Source organism: Alligator mississippiensis, chromosome 6 (genome assembly GCF_030867095.1).
Source record: "Alligator mississippiensis isolate rAllMis1 chromosome 6, rAllMis1, whole genome shotgun sequence".
NCBI lineage: Eukaryota > Metazoa > Chordata > Crocodylia > Alligatoridae > Alligator > Alligator mississippiensis.
Window position 1 is genome coordinate 18,252,266 of NC_081829.1, and position 25,898 is coordinate 18,278,163.

The 25,898-nt window shown below is 50.4% G+C and overlaps 1 protein-coding gene across 6 annotated transcripts in view; it reads right to left on the minus strand.

Moving 5' to 3' along the window:
- Positions 1–25,898, minus strand: part of PSD (pleckstrin and Sec7 domain containing) — an 84,952-nt gene that overhangs the window by 47,622 nt on the left and 11,432 nt on the right. For 4 of the 6 annotated variants that reach the window (XM_059729680.1, XM_059729677.1, XM_059729676.1 and 1 more), the window contains exons 2-5: positions 22,686–23,790; positions 22,460–22,562; positions 21,288–21,777; positions 16,620–17,063 (exon numbers count right to left, since the gene is read on the minus strand). In XM_059729680.1, coding sequence (XP_059585663.1) covers positions 16,620–17,063; positions 21,288–21,777; positions 22,460–22,562; positions 22,686–23,663 — 2,015 coding nt within the window. In that variant the 5' untranslated portion in view covers positions 23,664–23,790. The remainder of the gene's footprint in view (positions 1–16,619; positions 17,064–21,287; positions 21,778–22,459; positions 22,563–22,685; positions 23,791–25,898) is intronic. The other 2 variants (XM_059729678.1, XM_059729679.1) reach the window with 2 other exon arrangements.

Below are 25,898 nucleotides of genomic sequence, written 5' to 3' on the forward strand. Positions count from 1 at the left end.
AATCTGTCCTCAGTGCAGTTGCTTCCTACAGGGTCCTGGCCGATGCCATACAGGTGGCAAAGCAGCACACTTCAAAGTGCATGAACAAAGGGAAGCGGTCATTCTGTTATCCCCAGCTCAGAGCCCTACAGGTTTCTTTCTCCTCCTCCCTGCCCATTGTTTCATGCTCCCTCTTCTGCTCCCCAGTCACTTGCTTCCCCACTCCACACTCCGGCTGCCATTTCCCAACTGTCCCTCGAATTCTGCAGTACCAGACCCACCTAGTTGCTAGGCACCCCCCTCCCTTTCCTAGTTGCCATAGCATCCTGTCAAGGTGGATGCGAGCAGAAGAGAGCAGCTAGCTTCAGCCAGCCTCACTTAGCAATCAGCATGTTCTAATTAATTAAGATCACTGGTAACTATTGCTTCCCCTCCCCATGAGGATTTGATGCTGTTGTAAAAGGCATCCAATTCCATGTTTGCATTATGGTTCCCATCAGGTGCATGAATTCATGTAATTCTTGGTTCACAACAGAACAATCTCTGCTCAAACTGGTTTGGGCCCTATCACTTCCTATCTGGGGTTTTCAAACCCTGTGACAGACGAAGTTGGGTCTTGGGTGGGCCTGAAGTACTCAAGAATGTGTAGCCCTTCACCTCCTGATCATGCTGGAGGCTTTGATGCTTCAGAGGAAGAAGGGAGAGGGAGGCTTCCAGATAAATGCAGAGCAAGAACGGTGCTCAGAGGCGAGGTCCCAGACAGCCCCGTGCTCTGGGTGCAGGGACTCCTTTCCAGCCCACAAAGAGCAGCTTGGAACTAGGGCATGGACTCTGCGTGGATGCAGAGCTATCCACATCCTGGCACTGGGCTGATGGAGGTTAAGCCCCAGAGGTTGCAAACTCCATGTCTTTTTGTGCAGCCAACTAAATTCTGGGTCAGTATTAAGGGCCTGACCCTGAGCAACTCTTGGCCTGAACGGAGCTTTCACACAGGTAAGAGAGAAAGGATGCTGCCCATTTAAATGGGCTGAAAGGTGCTTCTCAGGTTTCTCCCTGGAAGGGTGCATCAGCTCCAGGAGGATGGCTGGCAGCCAGGGAAGCCAAAGGGGATTCCCAGAGCCCCAGGTGGCAGTCAGATTATGAGAGGCACATCAAACTGTCCATAAACAATACACTCATAGTGGGTACTCCATGCACATACAGATAGCTGGAAACCCACTGGGAGGAGGATATGCCATGCACCTGCAGGCTCTCACACAGTGCAGACACTGAATGGGGGAGGGGCAGCACACTTGCAGGCTCACACCAACCGTGCATGGCAGGTGTGTGTGGGGGGGCAGCACTCTAACAGCACACGGGCAGGAGGACACAGGGTGGCTCACACTGAGCACTGCTGGGAGCCCCTGCTGGCTCACCCCAGGAGTATGTGGCATGGTCACATTCAGGCAAGATAACTTGGTAGGAGATGCTGGCAGTTATGCCAAGAGCCTTTGTGGGGTGGTGGAGAAAGTGCAGGAAGGCCCCACTCAACAAGGCCCTGCATGAGGATCTATATACTGGATCACACAAAGCATGTCATAGGGCTGGTCAGAACTGCCATGCCATGTACCAGAAGCCACCTAGCTCCATTCTGCAGGTGTCACAAAGCCCTGCTACAGGAGAGAGCTTTCCAAGATGCTGGCAGCCAGCCGGAGTGGAGCATGTGGCCAATGGAGCCCCAAGGTGTTCATTTTCCTGCCACCAGCCTGAGTGCACCCAGCAGCAGCTCCTGCTGAGATCTCAGCTGGCCAGGTAGAGACCTGTTTCACAGCCACAAGAAAGCAGAGTGCCATTAGCTTGCAATAGGGGAGCTTTCCCTAGCCTTTGGAGGCTGGAACACAGAGCACAGCAAGATGGGCCCATCTATGTCGCTTTTCTTCCAGCACAGATGTGCCGTGAGGGTCTGAACATTCCCTTGCCTAGGTACGTCTTGCCAGGGCCAACCAAGGGAAGGTCCTCTGGGCACATCTCAGCTAGCATGCCCTGCTGGAGAGAACTGTGGTCTCGTCTCTGGCAGCAGGTTGACCTCCCATGTTGATCATGTCACACATGATATCATTTCTCATCAGGATGCTGTTGGATATTCAGAAATACTGACTACAGTCCAGACCACTCTTTCCAACACAAACCACCATCCAAGAATCTCTCTCCACGGTAATATCCCGTGCAACTTGCTGTCTCTAATCTGGGACTACTTGTACAAAGAGATATGGCTAAAAGAGGGGAGGGGGTGGTAGAATATGCTAGTGCCTTGGTCTGAATCTGCCTGGGCATTTGTGGCAAAGGCACGACTGCAGGTCAAAGCATTACACAGGGTCTGCTTCTTTTATTGGCCAGAAGTGAAACGGGCTGGAAGTATGTTACAGTCAAGCTTTACTGCTCACAGTAATAACATTCTGGATCACCACTTTGACAGGCATAAATCAACAGAGCTTCCTCCATTATTTTCAGTGAGAACTATGCCTATTTACACCAGCTGGTATGCTCTTAGTATCAGTACTGCCAAGAGCCAGGTGGAATTTAACCTGCCTAAACCTAGCCTATTCTTGCTACTAGAACTTGGGCAGTAGGAGAGGGGAATAAGCCACTGTATCAGACTCTGTCTAATGCATGCATCTCAGCCATATGTGCCAAAGCAGGGCTAGCACAGAGACATGCCCTCTTTTCTGATGTGGCTATAGGTTTGCCTTCTCCTCTAAGTTGTTCTCTAGCATTTTCTTCCCTGCCACTTCCTCTGAGGGAGCATCAAGCTCCCAGGTGAAAGGCAAATGCCTGCAGAGGATAATGGAGATCTCCACAAGTTTCAAGTCTCACCCATGGCAACTGGACCCTTAAGATTGAGTTACTCACCAGACCAGTTTGGTGGAAAATCTGCTTCTTTATGAGCGATGGGGACACCATGGCATGAATCCAGTGAAATCCAGAACATTAAGACTTCCGGGCCTGATCCAACTCACAAGAGGCTGAGTGGGTCTCGTGGGAACATGGAGGGAGGAGGCATTAAAGTGTGATGTGAAGAACTCACCTCCCAGCTGGGATGTTTCACACTGACCTCTTCAAACTGGAGCAGTTTTTCAAGCCTGAGCTTTACAATCCAAACTGCAACCTCCCCAGAGCTGGCAACTGAACTGTGAGATGTGATCCCAGGCAGATCAGGTCCTCCACCCCTCACTAGGAATACAGCTCTCAAAAAGGCCCTAACACATGCATTGAATCCCACCCAGTACAGGGCTGGAGCCCGTGCCAATCTATCTAACAGCTGTCTGTCTGGTACTTTTCCTCTTAAGCTGCTTGAAGACTAAGTCAGCTGACCATCCCTGACTGGAGCTGCCATGAGTCTGGACTATGTTTCATTTTGGTGCCCACCTGGGAAACTCAGCCTGGTAATTAGCTCCTGAAACAGGTCCTGTGACTGTGGTTCTCCTCCAGCTCTATGGCAAAGGCCAGCCCTTGGGCCAGAATGCTGTGGCACTTCCCCACTCGCCCATTCCAGCCCCGCTCTCCTGCACTACAGCAGCCTTGGCTAACACTAACACATTCAGCCTGCAGGCATAGATGTCTGCTTCCTCCCCTTTGCTGCCCAAGCTGCTTTCTTCTCTTCTCTCTCAGATCACTATGTTCACCTGCCCACCTTTCACTTCTCTTCCCTGACTCTGCCTAGGACCATTGGTTCTCTCCTTTTCCCATCTTCAGTCACGCAGTCACTGCGCCTGCCCATCTCCCCTCCCTCCTCTCTCCCTTCATGTGAGGCTGTCTCTGCCTGTCTCTCACGTACGCTGCTCCCCCTCCCTGTCTCACTCTCCCTCTGTGTGGGGGGATCTGCTTTATTCTGTGCTGGGCTCCCTTTCCCCATGCCTGCCCCTCTTATTCTCCCCAGTTGCCCTGTGCATGCATTTGCCTAACCCTCCCTGGACATGTCTCTCTGTGTAAGTGCATCTTTGCCTGGGTACATCCCTGCATATTTCTACTGTGTGTCCCCACCTCTCCCTCCTTGCATGCATCTCTGCAAGCATGTCTGTGTCATGGACATGGCATCATCCACCTTTGTGCATCTGAGTACCCAAGTGTGAAGGAAGGCATGCTTGTCTGTGTCTGCAAGAGTGGTTGAGCACAGGAATGAGTGTGTGCACAACTGTGTATGACTTGTGTCTGCATTCTGCAGTGCGAATGTGCGCGTGCCTGTCTGTATCACTGAGCGTGTCTATGTCAGTGCTCCTGAATGGGAGCTTGTGCATGCTTGTGTGTCTATAAGTGCATGTGCATGCATGTGTCTCAGCATGTGTGCGTGACTGAGTGTGAGTGCATCCCTTCAATACTTCCCTCATGTGTTGCTTTCTTGCTCTCCCTTTCCAAGCAGGTACTCCTGCTCCACTCCCCCTCCGCCAGTCTCTCCCTGGGTCTACTGCACATGTGACTCTCTCCATACGAGTATGCCTCACTCACTCCCAGCCCACACATCCCCATGCTTAAGGCATTTTTTTCCCCCAAATGGGACATCCCCAGTTTCAGGCGAAGTGGAGCCACACTGAAGAGGCAAGCTGCCCTATCTGTCATGCAGGGGCTCTGTAAAGCCCATGTCCTCCTGCTCCAGGACAAACACAAGGCCCTATGTTGTTTGGCTGCAGGCTCTGATCAGGTACCAGGACAATGAGACCACACCTACAGCACTAGGATCAGTCTTGTGCCAGAGACTAGGCTCTTCTCAAACATCCCAGGGGAGCAGTGATTTCTATCAGCCTAATTCAGGGGTGGGCAAAATGCGGCCTGGGGGCCAGATGCAGCCTGCTAGGCCATTCTATCTGGCCCACGGGGCCCCTAAAAATTTAGAAAATTAATATTCATCTGCCCCTGGCTGCCTATCATGTGGCCCTCGATGGCTTGCCAAAACTCAGTAAGCAGCCCTCTGCCCAAAATAACTGCCCACCCCTGGCCTAATTGCAGGGAGTGGGCATGCCTGATTCTACATCTGCCATAGCCAGCCCCTTCTGCAAGGAGATGCTGATTCCCCTGACAGTCACTGGTGACTAGTACAGCCTTACTTCTCTGTTTGTAAAGCAAACTTCCCTCCTCACACAATTCTGTACAGTGGGATGGCTGATTCCCTGCTTGGAAGAAGGCTCCAGTACCTCCACCTGCACTATACCCTGGGCAGAGCTGTGGCACCGCTATAAGGAGATCCATGGATCCCTTAGGCTCCAGTAGGGGACGCTGCTGTGGAACACAAAGCTTGCTAGAAGACCAGAAGAGAGCAGTAGTATTATCTCCACCAACCCATCTTCACCCACTGGGACCCTCCTACTAGTTCCTGACCCTTCTCAGCCTCTTGCAAAAATTTCTCCCCTACCCCCACTCAATTCTTCCCCACCCCCCATACTTATTCTTTCCCTAGTCCTTGCTCTCTCCTGTACCCATCTCATCACCCCATGCCCATATCAATCCATGCCACTGTAGGCATCTTCTCTCCACCCCCTTACCTTCCCCCACTCCAAGCATCCATCCTCCCATCTGCATTCCACACGCCTGCCCCCAACTCATTCCCCTGCTTACCGTACAGCCCATCATCTCCTTCTCTCACCTCTTCTCCATCCCAAACATCTTTTTCCCACTCCAATGTCCCTGCCTCCTCATGTCCTTTCCCCCATGTTCCTTATCACCATTCCATCACTGAAACTGTGATAGCCTGAATGCCTCTCCTCCCAGTGCAGCATTCCCAGAGCTGAGCTCAGTATTCATGCAAAGCAGTTAGCCAGACCATCTAGCAAGGGCTGGTGGGACCCCAAGAGCCCAGTTACTTGACACTAGCACTGGAGGAGAAAATCCTGCACTGGCTTCCAGAAGGGGAAATCAGATCATCAGGGTGTTGCATATACACAATACTGCCCATCACTACAGCATCTGACTCCCCTCACAATATAGCACCTGCCACAATACAGGTCCCTGTTGCATGGCATGCTGCCTGCCCACCCTTCTTTACAGCCAGCTTTATCTCGTATCAGTCAATGCTCCAAATTCTCCAGTTCCCTCTGGAACATGTCTCTATTGCCTCCAACTGTGGTGTCATTATGCAATTAGTGTGATTAATGTCACATCTCCCTTCCCCTCAATGTCACTGATGAAAGTGATACACAATACTGGTCCCTGGGACAATCAAACAGAGCCCAGTCTCTGACATGGGACTGATCCCCATGTGGAGGCAGAGATCCAGGATGGTGATAAATGATCAGAACCTGTAACCAAGGGACCAGAGCCTCTGTGGAACTCAGCACAGCACTGCAGGGCTGGGGACTAGACTGAGGCACTAATATGGCATGCCATTATATTTACTTGGGGCTGGTACCCTGGACTTTCCAACCCCCATGTCTGGGAAGAGCCAGAAGCCCCAGCCAGGCTATGTATGGCATTAGCTTTGCTCAGTCAAGCCCCTGTGCTCCCAGACTTCTTGTCATACCAGGCAGCTCTGCAAAGCCCTGGGATTTTGATCATTAATTGCAAATTCTGGCCACTGCTGCCTTGCCCGATCCACCTCCCGTTGCCATGGCAGCCGCAGCTCCATCCTTTCCCTTTCTCATACATGTCTTCCCATAGTGAGTGGCTCCAGCTTTTTTTTTTTTTTATTTTGTGTTCCAGCTCAAATTAGCCAAATCAGTTTCAAATCCTATCAACTGAGCAGAACTCAATCGTTCAAGTCCATGTGGCACTACTGCTGGCAACTATCCTCCATCCCAGACTCCTCAGCCTGGGGCTTCAGATGCTCCCAAATCCATGGCAAGCATCCTACATGCAGGCCCAAGCCCAGAGATCTTGGGGTTTAGATACCCCTGAGTCTCACTTGCTCTTAGCCCAAAGGCCAAAGGAAAAAGCTGGAGATAAACCCCCCATTTCCATAAAATAGGTGTGTAGCTGAGATTCTCTCACTGGGAGACTATACTAGACTCTTGGAAGGTGTCCCGTCTGCAGTGCATTGGACTGGTCTGTACCCTCTATTATACAATGCCATTCAAAAGTGATTTCAGCCCAGGGAACAGACCAGTGCAGCAACAACACTTGATCTTAGCCCACAAGAGGCCGAGAAGCAATCCTTTCACTCAGAGTCCTTCTCACAAAGCAGCTACCTAGCCAAATGGTGGGAGAAGGCACCCGGGACCTTCCCCCTCACCCTGGAGAAAGAACTTGTATTCTATCCCTTGCTACAGCAGCAAGGGGGAGAGGGACGCCCTGTATTCTGTTCCCTGTGTGGGAGAAGAGGAACTTCCCATCTTCTACTCACTCCTACAGCCCCCCAAAGGAAAGGATCACTTTGTCTCACCCCCCTAGCCCAGAGAGGTTGCCAGCCTGCATCATACCCATGCACAGTCCAGCTTGAGGAAGGAACTGTGCTGTGTGCCAATGCAGTGATGGGGCAGCCTCTAACCTGCTTTGGGGTTCATTATACAACACAGACAGAAGGATTCTCTCTTCCCAGATCTGATCCCCTACCCAAAACAGGAGAGGGGCCCCTGTAATTGTATCTTTGCTTAGAAAGGGCAAAAAGATCCCAACACCTGATCTGGGATCTTTAACAGAAGAGAAGCAGGCTCTGACCTGGCCTATGTGCCTCACTCTATAATTTCTGAGGGTGGTTGTATAGCAGCACATTTAGAAATACTTAATGCCACCTACTGGGGAAGAGGGAGAACTGGACTGCTAGTCTGCTCTGCAGATTGGGAGGGGGTAAAAAACCCAAGCAATTAACATTAATTAGTCTGGGCCCAAATTGGAAGGCAGACTTTCCCTGAGCTGCAGGCAGTGTGGATGAAAGATTTTGATTCAGATCCATCTTTGCTCTCAAGAGACCCCTTAGACTGAAACAGAGAGAAGTCCAAAGGGGGTTATTATACAAGGACACTGGGAAAGACTTGGAAACTTGAATGTAACCACAAAATCAGCTTGGTTTCAGTTTGCACTAATCAGACAAATCTCCTAAAGGCAAGGTCAAGATACAGATTAACTGCAGCTTTTCATGGCCATTGTTGAAACCATGGTCCAAGCTTTGAAAATCTCTGAACCAGTTATTTATATTAATGAACTAGATATGCAGACAACCAGATATCATTGTTATAAAACATACTACATGTATAAATCCTCCTACCAACAGCAGAGAGACATTTCACAGAACTCACAGCTGGAATAGTGGAAGTAAGGGGAACCCGCTACTTCCCCTCCAATGCAAAATCACAGCCCTCACAGCTATTCTTCACAAACCAGGTACCATACAGACCAGGCACAACTCACTTCTAAGAAGTTCTCAGCCTACGTTGGGTAAGCCAGAAACTCAACGAGCAGCAAACATCAATCTGGAGCATTTGGAATCTTCAGCTCCATCTTCATCTCTCACATGAAGAAGCATTTAAAGGCCTCTGGAATATGTAAGCCACTGTCTCCAAGTGGATCTGTCTAATTCAGCCCATCTCAGCTGTTAAAAGCAAGTGAAAAATAGCTAAGTCCACTGCTAAAATAAATTATCAGCACCACCTCTAGCAGAGGAGCCCTGGCAACCACTCTGAAGAATGCATTCATCCACCTTAGAAAGCCAGTGCTTGGTCTGGAGGAATATTCCAGTGGTCATCTCTAATACAGCCACCCCTTGCTAGGCAAAAATCACTGAGAAAATGATGGCAACCATGCGCCAATATGTAGTGTTGACCAACATCCTGAGTGCCTTGCAATTTGGTTTCAGATCACCATGCAGACAATGACCTCTTACGAGAAGCAGATGAAGTCTCCATCACAATGCTCCTAGCCTTCAATACACGGAGCTTTTGACACATCTGACTCCAGTACATTGCAGAACTACTAACTGGACACAAATGGCATAGATGATATTGCTCTGAGCCTGCCTCCAAGCATTCCTCCCCAATCCAGGACCCAGTGGATGATAATGAACAACTATTTCTCTTCCTCTAGAGCACTTCCGAGAAAGCCCTGCAAGGGATTTATATTGTCCCCAAATCATGAGAGCATTTAACAAAGTAGAGATCTGCCATTGCCACAGGCCCTGCTGGCAACACTACGCTGACACTACACAGCTGTACACCTTCACAGATACAACCAAGGACAGTGAGAAGATATTATAATGTATAATGATGGAAATCATCTGGATGAAGAGCAACTGGCTCAAACTCAACTTGGGTTAGACTGCAGAAGAAACACCTTGAAGAACAAGCCCAGCCATTCTCCTGCTTTGAGCAGGGGGTTGGACTAGATGACCTCCTGAGGTCCCTTCCAACCCTAACTTTCTATGATTCTCTCTTTATCTGTGGTGACACCTGCTCTCATTTGAGAAAATAGTCAGAAAGAATTGGGGCCCTCTCAGTCATATCAGTAATGAGAAAAGCCTTTCTCTCCTGCTCCAGCTTGCTAGAAAATCTGACTCTTTCTTCCCAGAGGAAGCCTGGCCATGGTGACCCATACATTTACCACCTCCAGGCTGGATCACTGTATCTAACTGTATTGGGCTTGGTAGCTGACAGAACCCTGGAAAGTCTAGCTCAAATGCAATGCAGCAGCTTACCTCCTCAGTGGTATGGGATGCCTTATCACTCGTGTGCCCCAGTTCCCTCACTGGCTCCCAGTCCTTTCCTGTTGTCAGTTCCAAGCCTCAATCATGATCAAGGGTAGCAAGACATCAGGTCTCCATCACATCAACTATTTTTTCATTTTTCCCATACACTTCTCCACGTATGACCCACCAGAACAGCTGTTTTACCCATAGTGCTACTTACAAAGCTCAGGCGAGAGATGGACGCACCAAAGGAGTCTGGCTGTGCAAACTTAACAGGATGGACTACTTTGGATGCAGGGCAAGTGCCACTTTGCTAAAACATTCCTACCAAATCTGAGTGTAAAAGCATGATGATCCCTTTAAAGGGAGGTGATGCTACTGTAGATGGGGGAAACTAGAAGGAAGTTGCTTAGTAGGAGGCTCTGGGAAACAAGGCAGAATAGTTTGGTAATTTCAGGTTAGATGACCCAATTAGATGGGGTCCCAGGACCAGCATGGGGTACAGGTGTCTCATGTTCTCCCTCAAGTTGTGCAGTCATCTTGATAAGGGACTGGGGGATTGTTTGGAGTCAAAGAAACTAGTAACTGAGCTACACAGAGGGGCTAAAGAATACTGGAGAGGTCAAACTCCACAGAGGAAGGGCATTGAGCTAGACTATGGTGAAAGATCATTTACCTGTGTTTCCATTAGCCTTACCCTCTGGATGGGGTGACTTGCAATCTAGTAGGAGAATTTAGTCACCCTAATGCCAGCAAACGGCTAAAGGTATCTGCATAAAGGCACTACAGTGGAGATGGAAGCAGGAAGCAGTTGGGGCGCTGAGCCACCACTGCCTTGGGAAGTAAGAACCATCTACACCAAGGTGATGAGAACAAGGAGATGATGTGAAAAAACAGCACGTGCATTAACCAAGGAGTCTCTGCTGGGGAACGGGAGGCACAGACACTGGATGGCCAATGGTATTGAAGTATCAACTTCCATTGAGATCAAGGGGAGATGGTGCCCAAACACCTTTGAGGATCTTGGTCCTTGTCACTAAGCAACCGTAATGTATCTGGAACATGCTTGGAAGGATGAGCTTTGGCATCCCTGACTCTGTGATGGTGGCTGGTTCAACCAGCACTGGCTTGCCAGACCGGGCAGTTTCCAAAGGATAAGGGAATGTTACCAGATGTTCCATAAATTTTAAAGCCAAATGGGACCATTTTGGCTTGTATCTCACAGACTGCTGCATTTCACCAAGTTACAAGATTTAACATGGAAATTGGATTGAAGCACTCAAGGTCTCAGGAGATTATATTTTTGAGTACCACCAATGGCCAAAGACCCTGTGGTGGCAGGTTAAGTAACATATGCCTAAGAAAATCCTGATCTACACTGCAGAGGAAAGTGAAAACCCTGTCTGGCCTGCGGAAAATTCTCTGCGATCTCAGATCTGCCAGTTGTTTTACTGTGAGAATGAAAGCAAGAGGCACCATACATGCCTCTAGGAAAAAGTACTCTTGGTTCTTGTTGTCCCCATGTTTTCCCTAACTGGCCAATCCTGGATGCTGCAGAGGAAGATGTGGAAAAACATAAAATACAGAGAGCCGACTGTGTAGCACAGGAGAACATCTTTCCTGACCTTTGTAGGTTGAAACACAAACTTTGTTTACAGTTATTAGCACAATGCAGAGCTGCAAATAGCATGAGCATGCCCATATGTGGCTTTCTCTGCCCCTCTGGTCATTAGTCCTTTTGGAAAAAATTGTTTCTCTGCCACTTCCAGTGTGGTCCCGTTCCCCACTCCAACAGCTATTAGTGCCAATCCAATTCAGCATGCCTTGGCTGTCTGCTTCCCAAGCAACTTTTGCCCTTGCTGCAGGGATGTATCCCTACCTGTAACTGTGAGATGACTTCACATGAATGATCGTGCTGCCCCATTCATTTACCTCGTGTGGCACTACTGTGTCCTTCTTGGTGAGGAAATAGGATAACTGTTTTGGTAGAGTCTTCTGATTCTTGGCAAGCGGTTGGTAGTACTCATGTACTGTTAGCTGAGCACTGGGTAAATAAGGATCATAGGCAAGAAACTGCCTCCCCTCATTGCTTTTGGCTGCTTTGAGGGCACCAAGATAGCCAACTTAACTGCAAGACAAAGGTCCTGTTTAGGTGCTCAGTGCCAATCTGATGCCAAGAGTGTTCCTGGGAAGAGGGTAAAGGTATGGATAGGGACCTCTACCTGCTCTAACTTACCAGGTCCGGAAGCCACACGTGATAAAGCAGGTGTAGAATCCCCCCTTCTCTTCCACCCCTTGCAAACTGGGTCAAATGCAGCTTAGACACAGCAGACAATCTGTGCTCTCCTCTGTCTCTTATACACAGGTCTGATGCATGTGTACAATGGTGAGCACCGAACAAATAGAAAACATTTCTTATGGCTCCCAGGAATAGCTCCCAGGAAGCAATGAGAGAGCAACTCAATCTTCATGCATTCCCCCCTCATGTTTCTGTGGAATACAACAGGAGCAATGGCTCTAAATGGAAACAGGATTCATCCCAGTCTCTTCAGGAAAAACATCTGCACTTTCCCCACCTGGGACATTCTCCCACTGCTGGGAGTCGGTGTGAAAGCCAGTGATGGAGCAAAGAGGCACCAACTCCATGTATCTGAGAGAGAGTTTCAGGCAGTAGCCCAACATTTCTAAAATGCTGAGAAAAAAAAGAGACTTCCCTACATGAAAAGACAGAAATAAGAGTCCTAAAGTGGGGAGCTCTGGAAATCAGGAGCCAAGTAGCTAAGGGACAAACTCCCAGGAGGCTGCAGAGAGCTACCCTACACTCAGACAGTGCCCCTGCACTCTGAGCCTAGGGAGCTAAGAGGCAAGACAAGACAGGGAAAGCACAGGAAATCATGGGAGAAAGTGACGGGAAAGGAGTCACGAAACAGAGGTGAGGGGAATCCCAGAGAGAGGAAACGGAGAACCCCAGAGATTGATTGTTTTGGAGCAATTCTGCTAGACAGCAAAAGTCACATCAGGCAACAGGACCTACTGAGCCAAAAAACACTGTCCTCACATCTCTGCACATAGTAAGTGCTCAGAGCAGCAGCAACTCAAATACCGGCAGAGAGCCAAGAGTTGCCCAGGAGCAAAGCCCTGCTACCGAGTGTCTGCTGGAACACAGGGCATCAGAGGTGGAGGGCAGCTGAAACAGGTTCTCCCCTTCCAAACTATTGCACTGCCCGACACCTACCCAGAGCTGATGCAACGCAGGAGAGGGTGAATCTTCACAGGAGGCAATCGATTCCTGCTGCATGCCTTCCCCCCAGCTCCCTGAGCAGCAGTGCCTGTGGGTGGGAAGGCAGCACAGCACATACAGCAGAAGAAATCGATCTGGCATAAGGCTGCATCGCCCCCTTGACAGCTATTAAGAAAACAAATAGCCCTTGCTTAGCCAAACCGACCTTTGTAAGAGAGCAGCGTGAAGCAGCCAGGGAGTCTCAGCAGAGGTTTCCATTCCTTGCTGTGATGGTGATCCCTCTTCTCCTCACTTGCAACCCAGAGGCAAGTCCCTTCCCCATGCCTCAGTTCCTCATCTGTAAAAAGCTGATACTGTACTGCCTCCCATGGACATTCCTATGATTTTTGCATTGTTTTCATGACAGGCTTGACAGTGTTAGAGAGGGAAGTGGGAGCTTGATTTAAATACCTGCCCTCTGTCAGACAGAGAGAGTAGAGATGGATCAGGTTGGCCTCACCACAGCCTAAAGCACTGTCTCCCTCTTGTGGGTTTATGCCCCCGGATAGTAAAGATGGATGCTCTTGCACACCCCTCCTGCAGCCACCACCGCTGCTTCCTTTGGTACCCCCTTTTTGGCAGCAATTGGCAGTCAGGGGAAAACCAGTGGTTGGAGGGGAAGGTGGGGGGAAATCATCAGCAGACAAAGTATGGGGAAGTAAAAGTGGCTGAAGTAGAAGGGTGCCACCGACTGCTGCTGTGATCTGCAGAAAGGAAACCTGTCATGCCCCCCTGGCCTAGAGGATGGGCTTGGGGAGAGAAGCCCTGCAACAGCTGGGCCAAGAACCAATGTGCCACCCACAAGTAGACCTCCTCGTTCCACTGATCTAGACCATAAATAGGCTTTGGTCACCATTATACTTCATACAAGTCCCTCCTGCAGTACTGGGGGGGATCCTACCCTGACTAATAACATTCTGGATAATCAGCTTTTAAAATGATCCGCCCCCCTTTTCTCTGGGCCTGGCTCTGCTCACCGGCTTTCTTGTATCCAGGTGACCCTTCACGCACCTCTCCCAACACCCACAATCTCAGGTCTAGGAGGTTATCAATCCTCATCTGTCCTCTCCCCGCCCAAATTCTCCCACCTGCTCCAGCCCTAGCAGACTCAGGGGGAAGGGTTGTGAATCCCTCCAACTCCGGCAGATCCAGATGTTTCCTTTGCTCATTCCCATCTCCCTCAGGCCATGGCATTCACATCTCCTCTGCTTTCACCTGCTCATCTTTGTCCCCACCCTTCCTTCCTCTATCAAGAGACAATTTACCAGGTCTCAGGGGGCAGTCTCTCCTCTCCAGGTGCTGCTGGGGCCAGAGCTGTGCCACCAGCTCTTCCCTGGCCCCCCATGCTGTTACTGGCCTCGTCTTCTCTGAGCATGGAGCAGGGGCAGCAGGAGACGCGGCTGCCGAGATGGGGGCGCATGCGTTCGTTCATACCATCGCCAACTGTCATGGAACCCCCGGGCCCAGCCCCGACAGCCCCACGCCAGGCCGTCCTGCTGCTCCAGCCGGGACGGCTCCCAAGCAGACCTGCCTCAGCATGGGCAATACCCTGGGGCCAGCTCTAGCTCCTCAGACAAAGGCCTTGCCTTCCCACAAAGTGGCAGGGGAGATCGGAGGGACAGCTTCTGGAAACCTATGACCATGTCACCTACGAGATCCACATTTGTGGTCCAAAAAGTCTGTTAAAAACTGTGCCTGCAGCAAAGAGCCAAGAGGTAACAGGTGCTTAGCATAGCATCTCAATGAACTAATGACTCCTGTCCATTTACAATGCTATCTGCTGGCCTTCAGGTTCTTCGCACTGGTAATGACATCACCTTAAAATGGCTGAAACAGTAGGACAAAACCCCATATGCTAAACAAATAAATAAATAAATGAACTAATTCTGGCCCCAGGGCACCCCCTGCTTTAGCAGGCAGATAGATCAGGCTACTAGTCTGTGTCCATCTCTGCTGCTGGCAAGAGGAAAACAGCATCTTTTCAGAAGGAGTAGGAGGGGAAGAGAGAGAGAGTGTGTGCATGCATGCATGCGCACACGCACGTAGGCATAGATGTGCACAAGATCTCTTGCAATGGTCACACCAGTCTGTTTTTGAGAGTAACAGATCAATCGCATTTCCTTTCTGGCTCATTTGTGGAGAAACAGCCCTACTGTGGGCAACCAAGTTGGGCTTTCATTTCTCCTTTGCTCTTGAAGGTTAACCCCTTATTAATTAGAAACATAGGGCTGGCAGGGACCTCCTGGGCTACTACGGACAGTTCTCTGCATTTGCAGGCCACCTGAAAATCACCATCTCAAAACCTCACGCCAGCACAAGGTACAAAGCTAGAAATGAACATCTCAGCAGATCCTGAGGCTCAGTTTATTTTACACACTAAGTCATTTGTTCTGGGCCCAATTCTGAGAGGTGCTGAGCAGCTGGCTAGCCCAACACCACTCAGTGAAGTCAGTGGAATGGCTCCTCCCCCTACGTGCAGTTGGAAGTAGAGCTGAAGCCTGGGGAAGGGGGAGGTATCTGGGGTGTTTGAACTCTCTTGCTGATGTTGGACAGAGCCCTGGACAGGGAAGGATGGTTGGTGCTCTGCATGATATGGGTGCCTCTGCAGCCATATGGTTCTCATGGGCAGAAGCCTGCCCCTGGATTCAGGCCAAGGATTACTGTGGAATGCCCTAGAGGCAGCTTGTGTAGGGGACTCTAGGGGGGACCTGGGAAAGGAGCAGTGAGGGCACTTCTAAAGGGCTCAGACTAGCAGCACTTAGCGACTGAGAAGGAGGCTGTGTGGTGTTTCTTACTGCAGTGTGTGAGAGGCATCTGATAGATGGGTTGGAGCTTGTCAGTGGGCAGGGTGGTGGGAGGGGGTGAGAGCTGGGAGTGAGTTACACCACAAGACTGCTTAGGATACAGGATGGTTTGCTGCCCACCACAGGGAAGGTGTAGCAGCTGGGAGACAGGATAGTCCAGAAGTATCTGCTGGCCAGAAGGAGGGCTCCCAGGTGGACAAAGGGACTCAGTAAGGGTGGGTCTTCACGGAGGGTACCCCAGGTGAAAGCCTGGTGATCAGATCCAAGTGACTGACATAGGACTGGGCAATTCTGTAGGCTGAGAAGTGGGTGGCTGCTTGCCAGAGAGAAGTGTGTTGTTAGCAGGGGATGTCAGTAGTTGGGAAGGGCTGCAGCCTTTGTACTTCAGCCCAGGTTTTCCCCTGTCCCCCCTCCACACTCCCCCACCACCACCACACACACTACAGCAGCTGTCACAGAAGGCTGACTATGCAGTAGTTAGCACCAGGGCAAAAGGGACTACCACAGAACTACTACCCATGTTGGGATTCCCTCTGCTCAGCTGGAGTTGCCCTGGTCCTGTGCACACCACTGCACCGACAGTGTCAGTAATGTCAAGGATGCCTATAGCGGTGTCTGAGGGAAAACTGGAGCTCACAAGCAACCCATTTACACACAAGAGCAGTGCAGCTGGTGGCTGGTTAGCTGATCAATGGGGCAGGTCCTGTACTAACCTCCCAGGAAGAGCCGGCATCAATCAAGGGGATTCGGAGGAGGATGGCTCACTTTCACCAGAGATATTCTACCATTCAAATCTACCTGGTTCAGGCTCCTGGAGGCTTGCACCAGGCCTGGCCTGTGTGCATCCCACCTGCCAATGATCTGGACTGAGTCCAAGGTAGTCCAGCACCCTGTGATGGCTGCTGTCCTTACAGGGCTGTCATCCACATCCTGCTCTCAAGGGCTCTGCTGGTGGGAGGTACCTTTGGTCACTCACCTGATGATGGAGGCCAAGGGCATGCCAAAGCTGTCCTCTGAGTGGCATGGGCTGTGCAGGCCATTATTTGCCTTTCTCCTTTGCTCTTCCTCCCTCTCAGTCCAGGGAGCATCTGTAGCAGAACTGGTTCCAGAGTCTGGCTCCAGGTGGGCCAGAGGGGCAAAATTCTCCTTAATCAGCTTGACACTGTCTCGGATCTTGTCCTGGATTTGTGGGGTGAGGGTTGGGAGGTCAAAGGTGAAGTAGGTGCCATTGGTACGGGCAGGGGAGGAGAGGATGTCAATGGAGTCGAGGCTGGTGTAGGACGTCCCCTTGGCCCGGTGAGATTCCATGATGCTCTCAAAATGCTTGCTGAACGAATCCATGCCATCTTTGGAGAGGCTGTGTCCCAGGAGGAAGGGCACAGGTGACTTGAGCAGACCCTGTGCATCTCGATCCATGACCCTGGGTGAGGGAAGAGAGAGATCTGCTAGTCACTGAGGAGACAGGAGTAATGGCAGACTGCCCACTGAATTAAGTTCATCGGCCCCTGAAGCAGGTACTTGGGAAGGACAGCATCTCTTCTGACCTTCTCCAAGACCTCACTCTAAGGAAAAGCCACCCTAGTTAGTCAGGTCACTGCAGTCCTCCAGGCTTGTTTCCCCATTAATGCAGTGTGGGCCTTTGTTCCTTTCTGGTTGTTCATCCACCTAAGCAGCTTATGAGTTGGCTACTGCTCCAGCTACCAGACTTGGGGCTAGATCCAATAAAGGACTTAGGGACCTAAAGCAGGACTTAGGTGGAATTGAGGGGCCTAAATCCAAGTTTGGGATCCTGAAAACCACTGCTCATCTGTCATCTCACCCTGGAGTCGACTAAACTCACTAGACACTTCCCTCTTTGACCTGCAGGGTCCCTGCTCCTCTGCAGGCCCAGAGCAGCTCCCCTGTGAGCAGCTCAGCATCTGTCTCTGGGCTGGGCCTGTTCACAGTCCCATTGCCTATTTCCCCATGGGGCCTGGCCTGGAAGATCTGCCCACAGACTGAATCTCCACCCCAAATGCATTGCGACTGCAGAAAGTGGGGGCTCATCTTTTGTATAGCAGCCTTGTGGTCAGAACACTTTACAGAAGGGCCCTTTCAAAAAAGAGGCCATTGAAATGTAAATTCACTCTCATCACAATCCAAGAAGCCTCCACTAAATCAAATTAACAATGCCCTTATCACTTCATCACCAGAGTCCATCTGGAGCACTGCAGGCTGCACCAAAAGCAAGGATAGTGGCTTGTGAGAAGGTACCATATATAGCAGCGCCACTGGTGCCTGTGGATCAGGGATCCCCCTTCTGGGGGAAAGGTCAGGGATCTGGGCTAAACCCTCATGGCGAGACCACCTGGTTCAGGTTAGGAAATCACAGGGAGGCTGAATGGAGACACTACCCACACAGAAGGATTGGAATGGAGAGGCTTCATCCCCAAGTGGGGGTGGGGGGGCTGAAGCTCATGGGGGAAAAGGCCCAGGAAACATGAGGATGTGGACCAGGGGTGGGCAAAATGCAGCCCCTGGGCCAGATGTGGCCTGCCAGGCCATTCTATCCAGCCTGCAGGGCCCCTAAAAAATTTAGAAAATAAATATTTATCTGCCCCTGGCTGCCTGTCATTCGGCCCTTGACGGCATGCCAAAACTCAGTAAGTGGCCCTCTGCCCAAAATAATTGCCCACCACTGGTATGGACTCTAGTCTGGGAACTGATCATAGGAGAAGAGAACAGATTACAACAGCCTGGCTTCAACGGTACTGTCTGTGCCCTCACTGGACCTTCATGGGTTTTTGCTATGACCTCACCCCATGACACCTGTTTCAAAAGCCGAATTAAATTCCAGGCGCTGCAAGTAGTATCCAAGGATGGTTTAACAAGTGGTCTAACTAGCCACAGTATCTCTCTGTACTGCATCCTGCAAAGTGGTGATAGGGGCAGCACACAGTACTGCAGATGGAGTCACATAGAGATGCAACCCATATGCAGTCACAGTATTGCCTCCTGCTTTGTATGCAGTTCCTCTGATAATGCCTGAGGAACTGGTTCATCTTTTATTCAGTTCTTCTCCAGGCTGCTGACAGCAGTGCTTTTCCACATTAACCCCCAAAATTTGTCAAGGGGCTGGCTGATTCTTTTATTCAGCACCTCTACCTTGCATTGATCTTTGACCAAAGCTAATGAGAAGCATGTTATTTATTACCACATTAGACCAGCCACTGGCTCATCTTTCTAGTATCGAGTTTCAACCTTGACTTCCCTGCATTTCTCTAATTCCAACTATTTTTGATGGAAATCTGTGCCAATTTTTTGTCTACTTCCTCCTCCAGATCATTAACAATATATGCAGTAGCAATGAGTAATAATCATTTCCTGTCTTGAGGAGCAGACACTCAAGCAGGGCTGGAGAAGTCAAAGGTATTATTCAGTATAGTCTGGCTCTATGTCTCTGGGTATGTTTACATTGCAGTCACTGTCATTTATCTGCTCAGTGATAGATTTTAACTATTCTTAGCTATACTGAGTTTTGTAGACCAGACCTATGTCAGCTAGCTATGACACTGTAAGCCTCCTGGATAGCTGATGTTATTCTGGTATAAAAGTGCCTTGTACTGCATAGGTAAGCTTTTCCTGCCAATGGGAAGCGTCAGAACATTGTACAGATTTTTACGCTGATTTAACTGCATCTGCACTGTGGGTGCTGTATGACTTCCTAGTAGCAGAACTTCTTTAACCCCTTACCAGACTGAGGACCTGAGATGCTCTCTGATCTGGAGGCCTCCTCTCCTAGCATATTCTTGTGGCAGGGAAGGGGCATAAGGCCCCCAACAATTTTGTTTGGGTATACAGAATACAGGGAGAGCCCTGTTTAAAGCTGTGTCAGAGGTAATGTTTCTTTCAGAGGGAGTAAGAGAGATCAGCCAGAGCTACAGTTCCACACCAGCCCCATGAGGAGAGCAGCTCATTCTGGCCCCGTGTGTCGGAACAGCAGCATTGTGCTCCGCCAAGTACATTCCATGGCATAGTTTTTCCTGTCCTGAGATGGTGCTTTGATATTCTCTGTGGCAGTGGTTCTCAACTTTTTCAGACTCGAGGCTCCCACCAGAACTTTTCTGATTTTGGCAGCACCCCAGTGGAGAATCACTGTTCCAGCAGGGTAGCTACTTATTTCTGTTTCTTGGGCACACAAACTGCCTGTAGAGAGTGGCTGTAAAAGCCTTAATTTGGTTGCAGCTGTGAAAGGGTTAACATAGCATCTGGTGTTGCAGTGGTGGGGGGAAGGGGGAAGCCAGGCTTGGAAGAGAATCCTGACTCTGGCCTAGCAGCATCTGTGGGGCCACAGCTAACAGGAGCTAACATCCCTTGGTGATCCTCTGCTGAACACAGACCCCTACCACCACTCTGGCACCCTTCTGCCTCCATCCCAGTGCCCTCCCCATGGTCAGTACCCAGCGCTGCTGCCTGTGCCCAGCCAAGGTCAGCTGGAATGGTCTACTGTGACCCTGCTTCCAGAAGGGAGCATTTTGAATGGACTATGGGAGGATTAGGGAGGGCTGTGGCAGGAGGAGAACCTCCTGTAGCCACTTCCCAAACTGCCCAGCATGCTCCTGCTGGAAAGGGACAGCTCCACACAGACCTCAGAACCTTTGAAAGGGTCTTATGGCACCCCAGTTGAGAACCACTGTGCTATAGGCTCCACTCCCCTGTAGCTAAGAGAGCCATAGGATCAATTCCTTCTACAAACCTACGCCCTAATCCAAACCTCCTTTGGTTGGATCAATGTGAGGAACCTCAAAGACTTCAGTGGGTTCTGGATCAGGCCCTCAGCCCCAGCCACCTTGTGCTTTGCCTTTCTACTCTCCCCTGCACTCAGCCCAATGTGCTTCCTTTCCATCATTCCTACCTCCCTGCCCTCTATCCTAACCCTCCTCTCTCCATCCGCCAATATACTATCACATTGCCAACACAATGCTTGGGAGGGTGGGAAATGCACACAGGCTAATGCTACTACAGAACAGAACATGTACACAGGGCTCCTTGCATTTCACTAGTGTTTCACAAGCTTAGTAAATTCCTTATACTAAGGCCAAAGGAATTCTTCACTGAAATGCAGACAACTCTGGGGTGAAGCACAGCAGCTTCTTTACAATACACAAGAACATTACATGACAACTTAGGATAGGGAGTAATAAACCCTGTATCCTTTTCTTCTGAAAGCTCAGGAGGAAACTGTGGAGGAGGAATATAGCTGTCTCAGTTGGTAGTTAGCCTGGACACCTGAGTTAACACCCGTACTTGCTAGGAGAGCCTTAGGATTCCAGTTCACCCACACAACCTTTGTTCTAGGTCTTATTCTAAATACAGCTACAGCAACTCCAGCGGCATCGTGCCCCCTGTGGAAGTGGAGGTTGATGCAAGACCCTCCAGTTTTTCAGCAGTTTACTATCTGAGGGTTCACCATGCACAGTCTTACATAGTTTGGAGAGGCTCACAATCCCATTGTACCTTACCGGATGGTACTAATAGGCCACACGTTTCTGGCATGTGAGCTCACCCGGCAAAAAGATATTCTGTGGTAGAAATGAGTGAGGAAGTTTAAAGGAGCTTTTTTCCTCTACCAGACACTACCTTGCTCCCTCCCGAGCAAATTCACCTGTCTCCGTTCTCTTGCCTTGTTGCTTCAAACACCTCGTCATCCTCATCCACCTCTTCTCCATGTTTGCCATTCCTCATATGCTTCCCATTGTGCTCCATGGTGCCCTGGGGAAAGGGGTCTTCAGATGCACTGTTCCTTCTCCCCAAGGTGCCAGTGAAACTTGGGTTACTCTCGCTGTCCTTCTGACTCTCAATGGCTGAATCCACCTCGTCCTTCTCAGCCAGAATATCATCAATGTTGGTCTCACGATAGCATCTCAGAGGCACCGAGTCCAGGTCTGTCTCTGAATACTTCACTGTTCTTCTTATAATTCCAGTTTCACAGGAGCCTGGGTTCTTGTTGCCTGAAGGAGCCATTTCTATTTCCACCTCTACGTGACAAAAGCTGTGCTCAGCCATGGACTTCTTGGGTTCTGGTAGCAGCAGGTGGCTGGGTTTCTGAAGGGGCTCTTTGAGGGAAGGCGATTCAGGTTTCTGAGGAGAATTACCTGGAACAGAGAGAGCCCAGAACATTTACATGAACAGGCCATGACCCATTCCTCAGAGAAACTCAACCTCTGTTTTACATGAGGGAATGGCATCTGAGAGGTGGGGAGGCCCACTACTTCCCAACGTTACATATGAGCAGCCCTGCACAGGCCCAGAGAAGAGGGGAGTGAGAAACAGGAGGCAGAAAGGAAGTAATAGGCAGTACTCAAAGAGAGACATTTCTAGTTTTGCAGCCATTGCAGCTGTGAGGATTTAGGGCAGTTAGGTGCATCTAAAGCTCTATGAACTGGGTCCCCCTCAGCCAGCAACCCCCAAAGCACCTGGAACCCTCCTAAAAGGAAGCCAAGAGTGAAGCCCAGCCCCCAGTGGGTACAGAGTCACTGTAAAATCTCATTCATAAGCACAGAGAGGTTTGTATGAACAGATTAATGGTAGCAGAGGTGTGGGTCTTAAGTGAGGGACTAGTTATTTTGAGCCTGGGTTTTATTATATCAGCTTGAACTACGCAGTTTCCATCCAGCTTTCAGATCCCATGCCCCAAAGTTTGGATGGACAGTTGGGGGCTTGGGGTGGACTGTGACAGAGAAAAGGCCAGCCCTAGCATTCAGACCTGGATCTGGTTCCAAGTGGAGGGAGAACTCCCTTCCCCAGCCCCACTGCTCACCACAGGGGACCATTTACCTGTACCTGGAGAATCTAGAGAGCCATAGAAGAATTCCCACTTGGCCTTTGCAATGCGTTGGGCATGGGCTGAGGTCTCCCGGGAATATGCCCATGAGCCCCCCTGCAGGAAAGGGAGACAGCATCAGTGGTGAGATCCCTGTGAAGTGTGAAGAGTTGCAAAGCAGAGAGGTGGCCTCTAGAGGCAGAGGGACCAGCTCTCCCTTAGAGTAACTCTGTGCAGTACCTGGTAGCATGGCTCCATGTTCAGAGGACTCCCTAGGAGTGCTGAGATGTCCTCTGATGGTGTCCCAAGCCCATTGGTGAGAGAACTGAAGATGCAGTTGGAATTCAGGGAGTGGGAATCCCTTCCATTGCCAGAACCACTAGAGGAGCGCTTGTCACCGGGAGGCCTGCTCCCAGCCAGGAAAGGGTCTGATGCAGAGGACTCTAGTTTCAGCTTCCGACTCAGGTGCTCATGAAACTTAGTGTTGTGGCTCAGAGGGGTGTATGTCCCACCAGGAGTCCCGCTCCCAGGGTTAGACCCAGGCAGCTCGGCTGTCAGTTGGAGGTCCTCGTTCATGGTCTGCTTGATGCCACTCTGAGGTGACATGGCTTTGCTCTGCCGGGAGACCTGGATTTGCGCTGCTAGGCAGGCATTCTCCTTTCTGCTGGAGCTACAGCGGATGGCCTCCCCAAACTCCAAGCTCCTGCTCAGGCCATGGGCACTCTGCTCATTCTCCCTCCGGGGCTCAGCTGGTGGGAGGCCATTCAGGGTTTTCACACTGGCTTTCTCAATGAACCGGAACGTCACCACAGAGCTATGTCCTTCAGGGGCAGATGCCACCAGAGGGGTGCGACTGCCAGGTGATGACAGCGAGGGGCTTGGCCTGCTTCGCAGTGGGGTGCAAGGAGCTGTCACTCGTCCGGTGCTTGAGCAGTTGCTGTTGCCAAAGGGGCCTGTCTCCAATGCCTTACGGACCAAGGAGCCAGTGCTGTTATACATGCCCAGCTGGGAGCGCCGCGCATCGGGATTCAGACCCTTGCGCAGTAAGTGGATCCTGCCTGCATTGAGATTGGGGGTGAGACAGCGCGGGGGGCTGTAGGTACCATATTCAATGAAGTTCTTGGCAGGAGGCAGCCAGGGCCTGCGCTCCACTTGCGGGGATGACATGGCACAGTCTCCATCAGGGCGGAAGTGCATGACCTCCCCAGCCTGGGCCATCCTGCTGGGGAAGGGCAAGGCGTCGTCAGGTCTGAAGCCAGAAGGGGTGGGGCAGGAGGGAGGAGAAGCTTTCCCAGTGCCTGCGAGACGAGGGCTGGGCTGGAAGGTGACACATCCTTATGTGGCCCTGAAATAGAGGCACAAGCTGTGAGTTAAGGGCATGGTCAGATATACACAGAGAAGGGAGAGAGATGGTTGGACAGGGCAGAGATGGAAACTACCTTGAGTTACTCCTGTACAACCCAGTTCACCTCAGTCAGATTGTACTGGTGTGAATAAAGGCAGAATTTGGTCTGGGTGAGCAAAACGAATGAATAGATAAATAAAACCCTGTGAGGTAAGGAGACAGAAGACAAGAACTGGCCACTCAACCTGCTTGCCCAGTGTTGGTACATGCCTGATATATACCTGGATATTGAATCTGGTGATTAGCACATTACACACACAGCAGAGCTGGGCATCTGTAAAAGACAGAGCAAGGGTTTTAATGAAAGAGGCTGGGAACATGTGCATACGTTACTGAGAGGAGAGAGGGGCTTCTGGGCATAAGGCAGCCTGAGAGAAAGGCAGTGGGGGGTGTGACTGTCCCCTTCAGTATGCAATATAAGTGGCACAGGGCTACCATGAAAAGGAGTAAGTGGACCCCAAAGCCAGTGGAGGGATGCAGTGCCAGCATACAGTGGTGGCAGAGGTGGTGGTGGAGGCACAGTGCCAGACCCGTGTGAATGAAGCTGTGTCACTAGGAGCAGAGCTGCCACATGACCCTGTGTCCTTCACAAAGAATGAGTCCAGTCCTGCTGCTCTAAAATTCATCCCCACCAGCTGAGCAGGCTGCCACAACACAGCCATAACTCAGGCACTGCTGAATATCAAGCACTATCCCCCCTCCCCTGGCAGGAAAGGGCAATAGGAACAATTCAACAACAAAAGCAGCTTCTTTCAAAGAGCTGGATGACCAAGGCCATCAGCAGGCAATCTTTTACTCATTTTTCTGCACCATTTGTTCTGTTAAGCAGCCTGGCGTCCAGCACACCCAACACTACTCCAGTCCTGCCTCTTCCCAGGAGTCCACCAGGATACAGCTCTGAAAGGTATCCAGCATCAGTGACATGGCACTGGTGACTCAGACACCATCCCTCCACTCAAGATCATCCTAGGGCATGATCAATCACTTTACCCATCACAGTCCAGACTGGGAAGAATTGTCTGAGCCAAGTGAAAAGCAGATATAGAAGCCAGATTCTGGACATCTAACACTTGCACACTGTGCAGGACCATGGCCTTGGTACAGGCCAGAAGGCAGCAGCAAGTGACAGAAACTAAACTCAGGCCTGACCACTGTATGATCAGCCATCAGCAGATAACACACAAAATCATATAGGTAATGGTGTGCACAGTGGGAAATGGCACGAGCCCTATGCCAGGCCATCTCATCCCCACAAATCACAATGCCCCCCCCACAGACTTTGACAGGACAAGGTGGTAGGTGCTACTGCGTTCTTCCTTCCTGAAAACAATGCCAGGACAGGAGCCTCAAATCTAAGACATCCTCATTCAAATTTCCTCATCAAACAGCAGGAAGCAGAGGCAGGACTGACTGATTGTGTGCTCCCTTACAGACCAGCACAGACTAAGGGACTGACTGATAAAGGGGTGCATTGACACAGGGTTAGTGGTGGTGGTAAAACACCCACACACTTGACATTTTGGGAGGTACCCGCAGGCATATTGACAAGGCTGTGGTTGCAAAGACCAACAAATTCATTCCACCACTTCTTTTCCTCTGGGATTTTCACTAGCATCTCTGGTTTAACCCAGACTGCCAGTCACATCCTGGACCTGACTTATAGCACTGTCTTGAACAGACCATCACCTCACTAAGGCCGTGGCCAGAGACCGTCCTGTTCCAGGCAATAAGAAAGGCTCATGGAACTTAATCTAACCATAAAGACTACAACACCTGCTAAATTGTTGGGGACTCCACCCACAAGATGAGGAATTGAGGCCCTGGTGAATCATTGTTATAAAGTAAGTCTAACCATCTACACACTGGTAGCTAAATAGGCCCTTCCCCATCATCCAACATGTTTTCTAACACTCTGAGTCTGATGAGGAGAGAGGAACATCCACGGAAATTCTGGCATCCACGGAAATAAGGGCTGATACAGACATAACAAATGCTTTCTATGGTGAGGCTGTATTATAGAATAACAGACCTTCCTTATCAGACTTCAC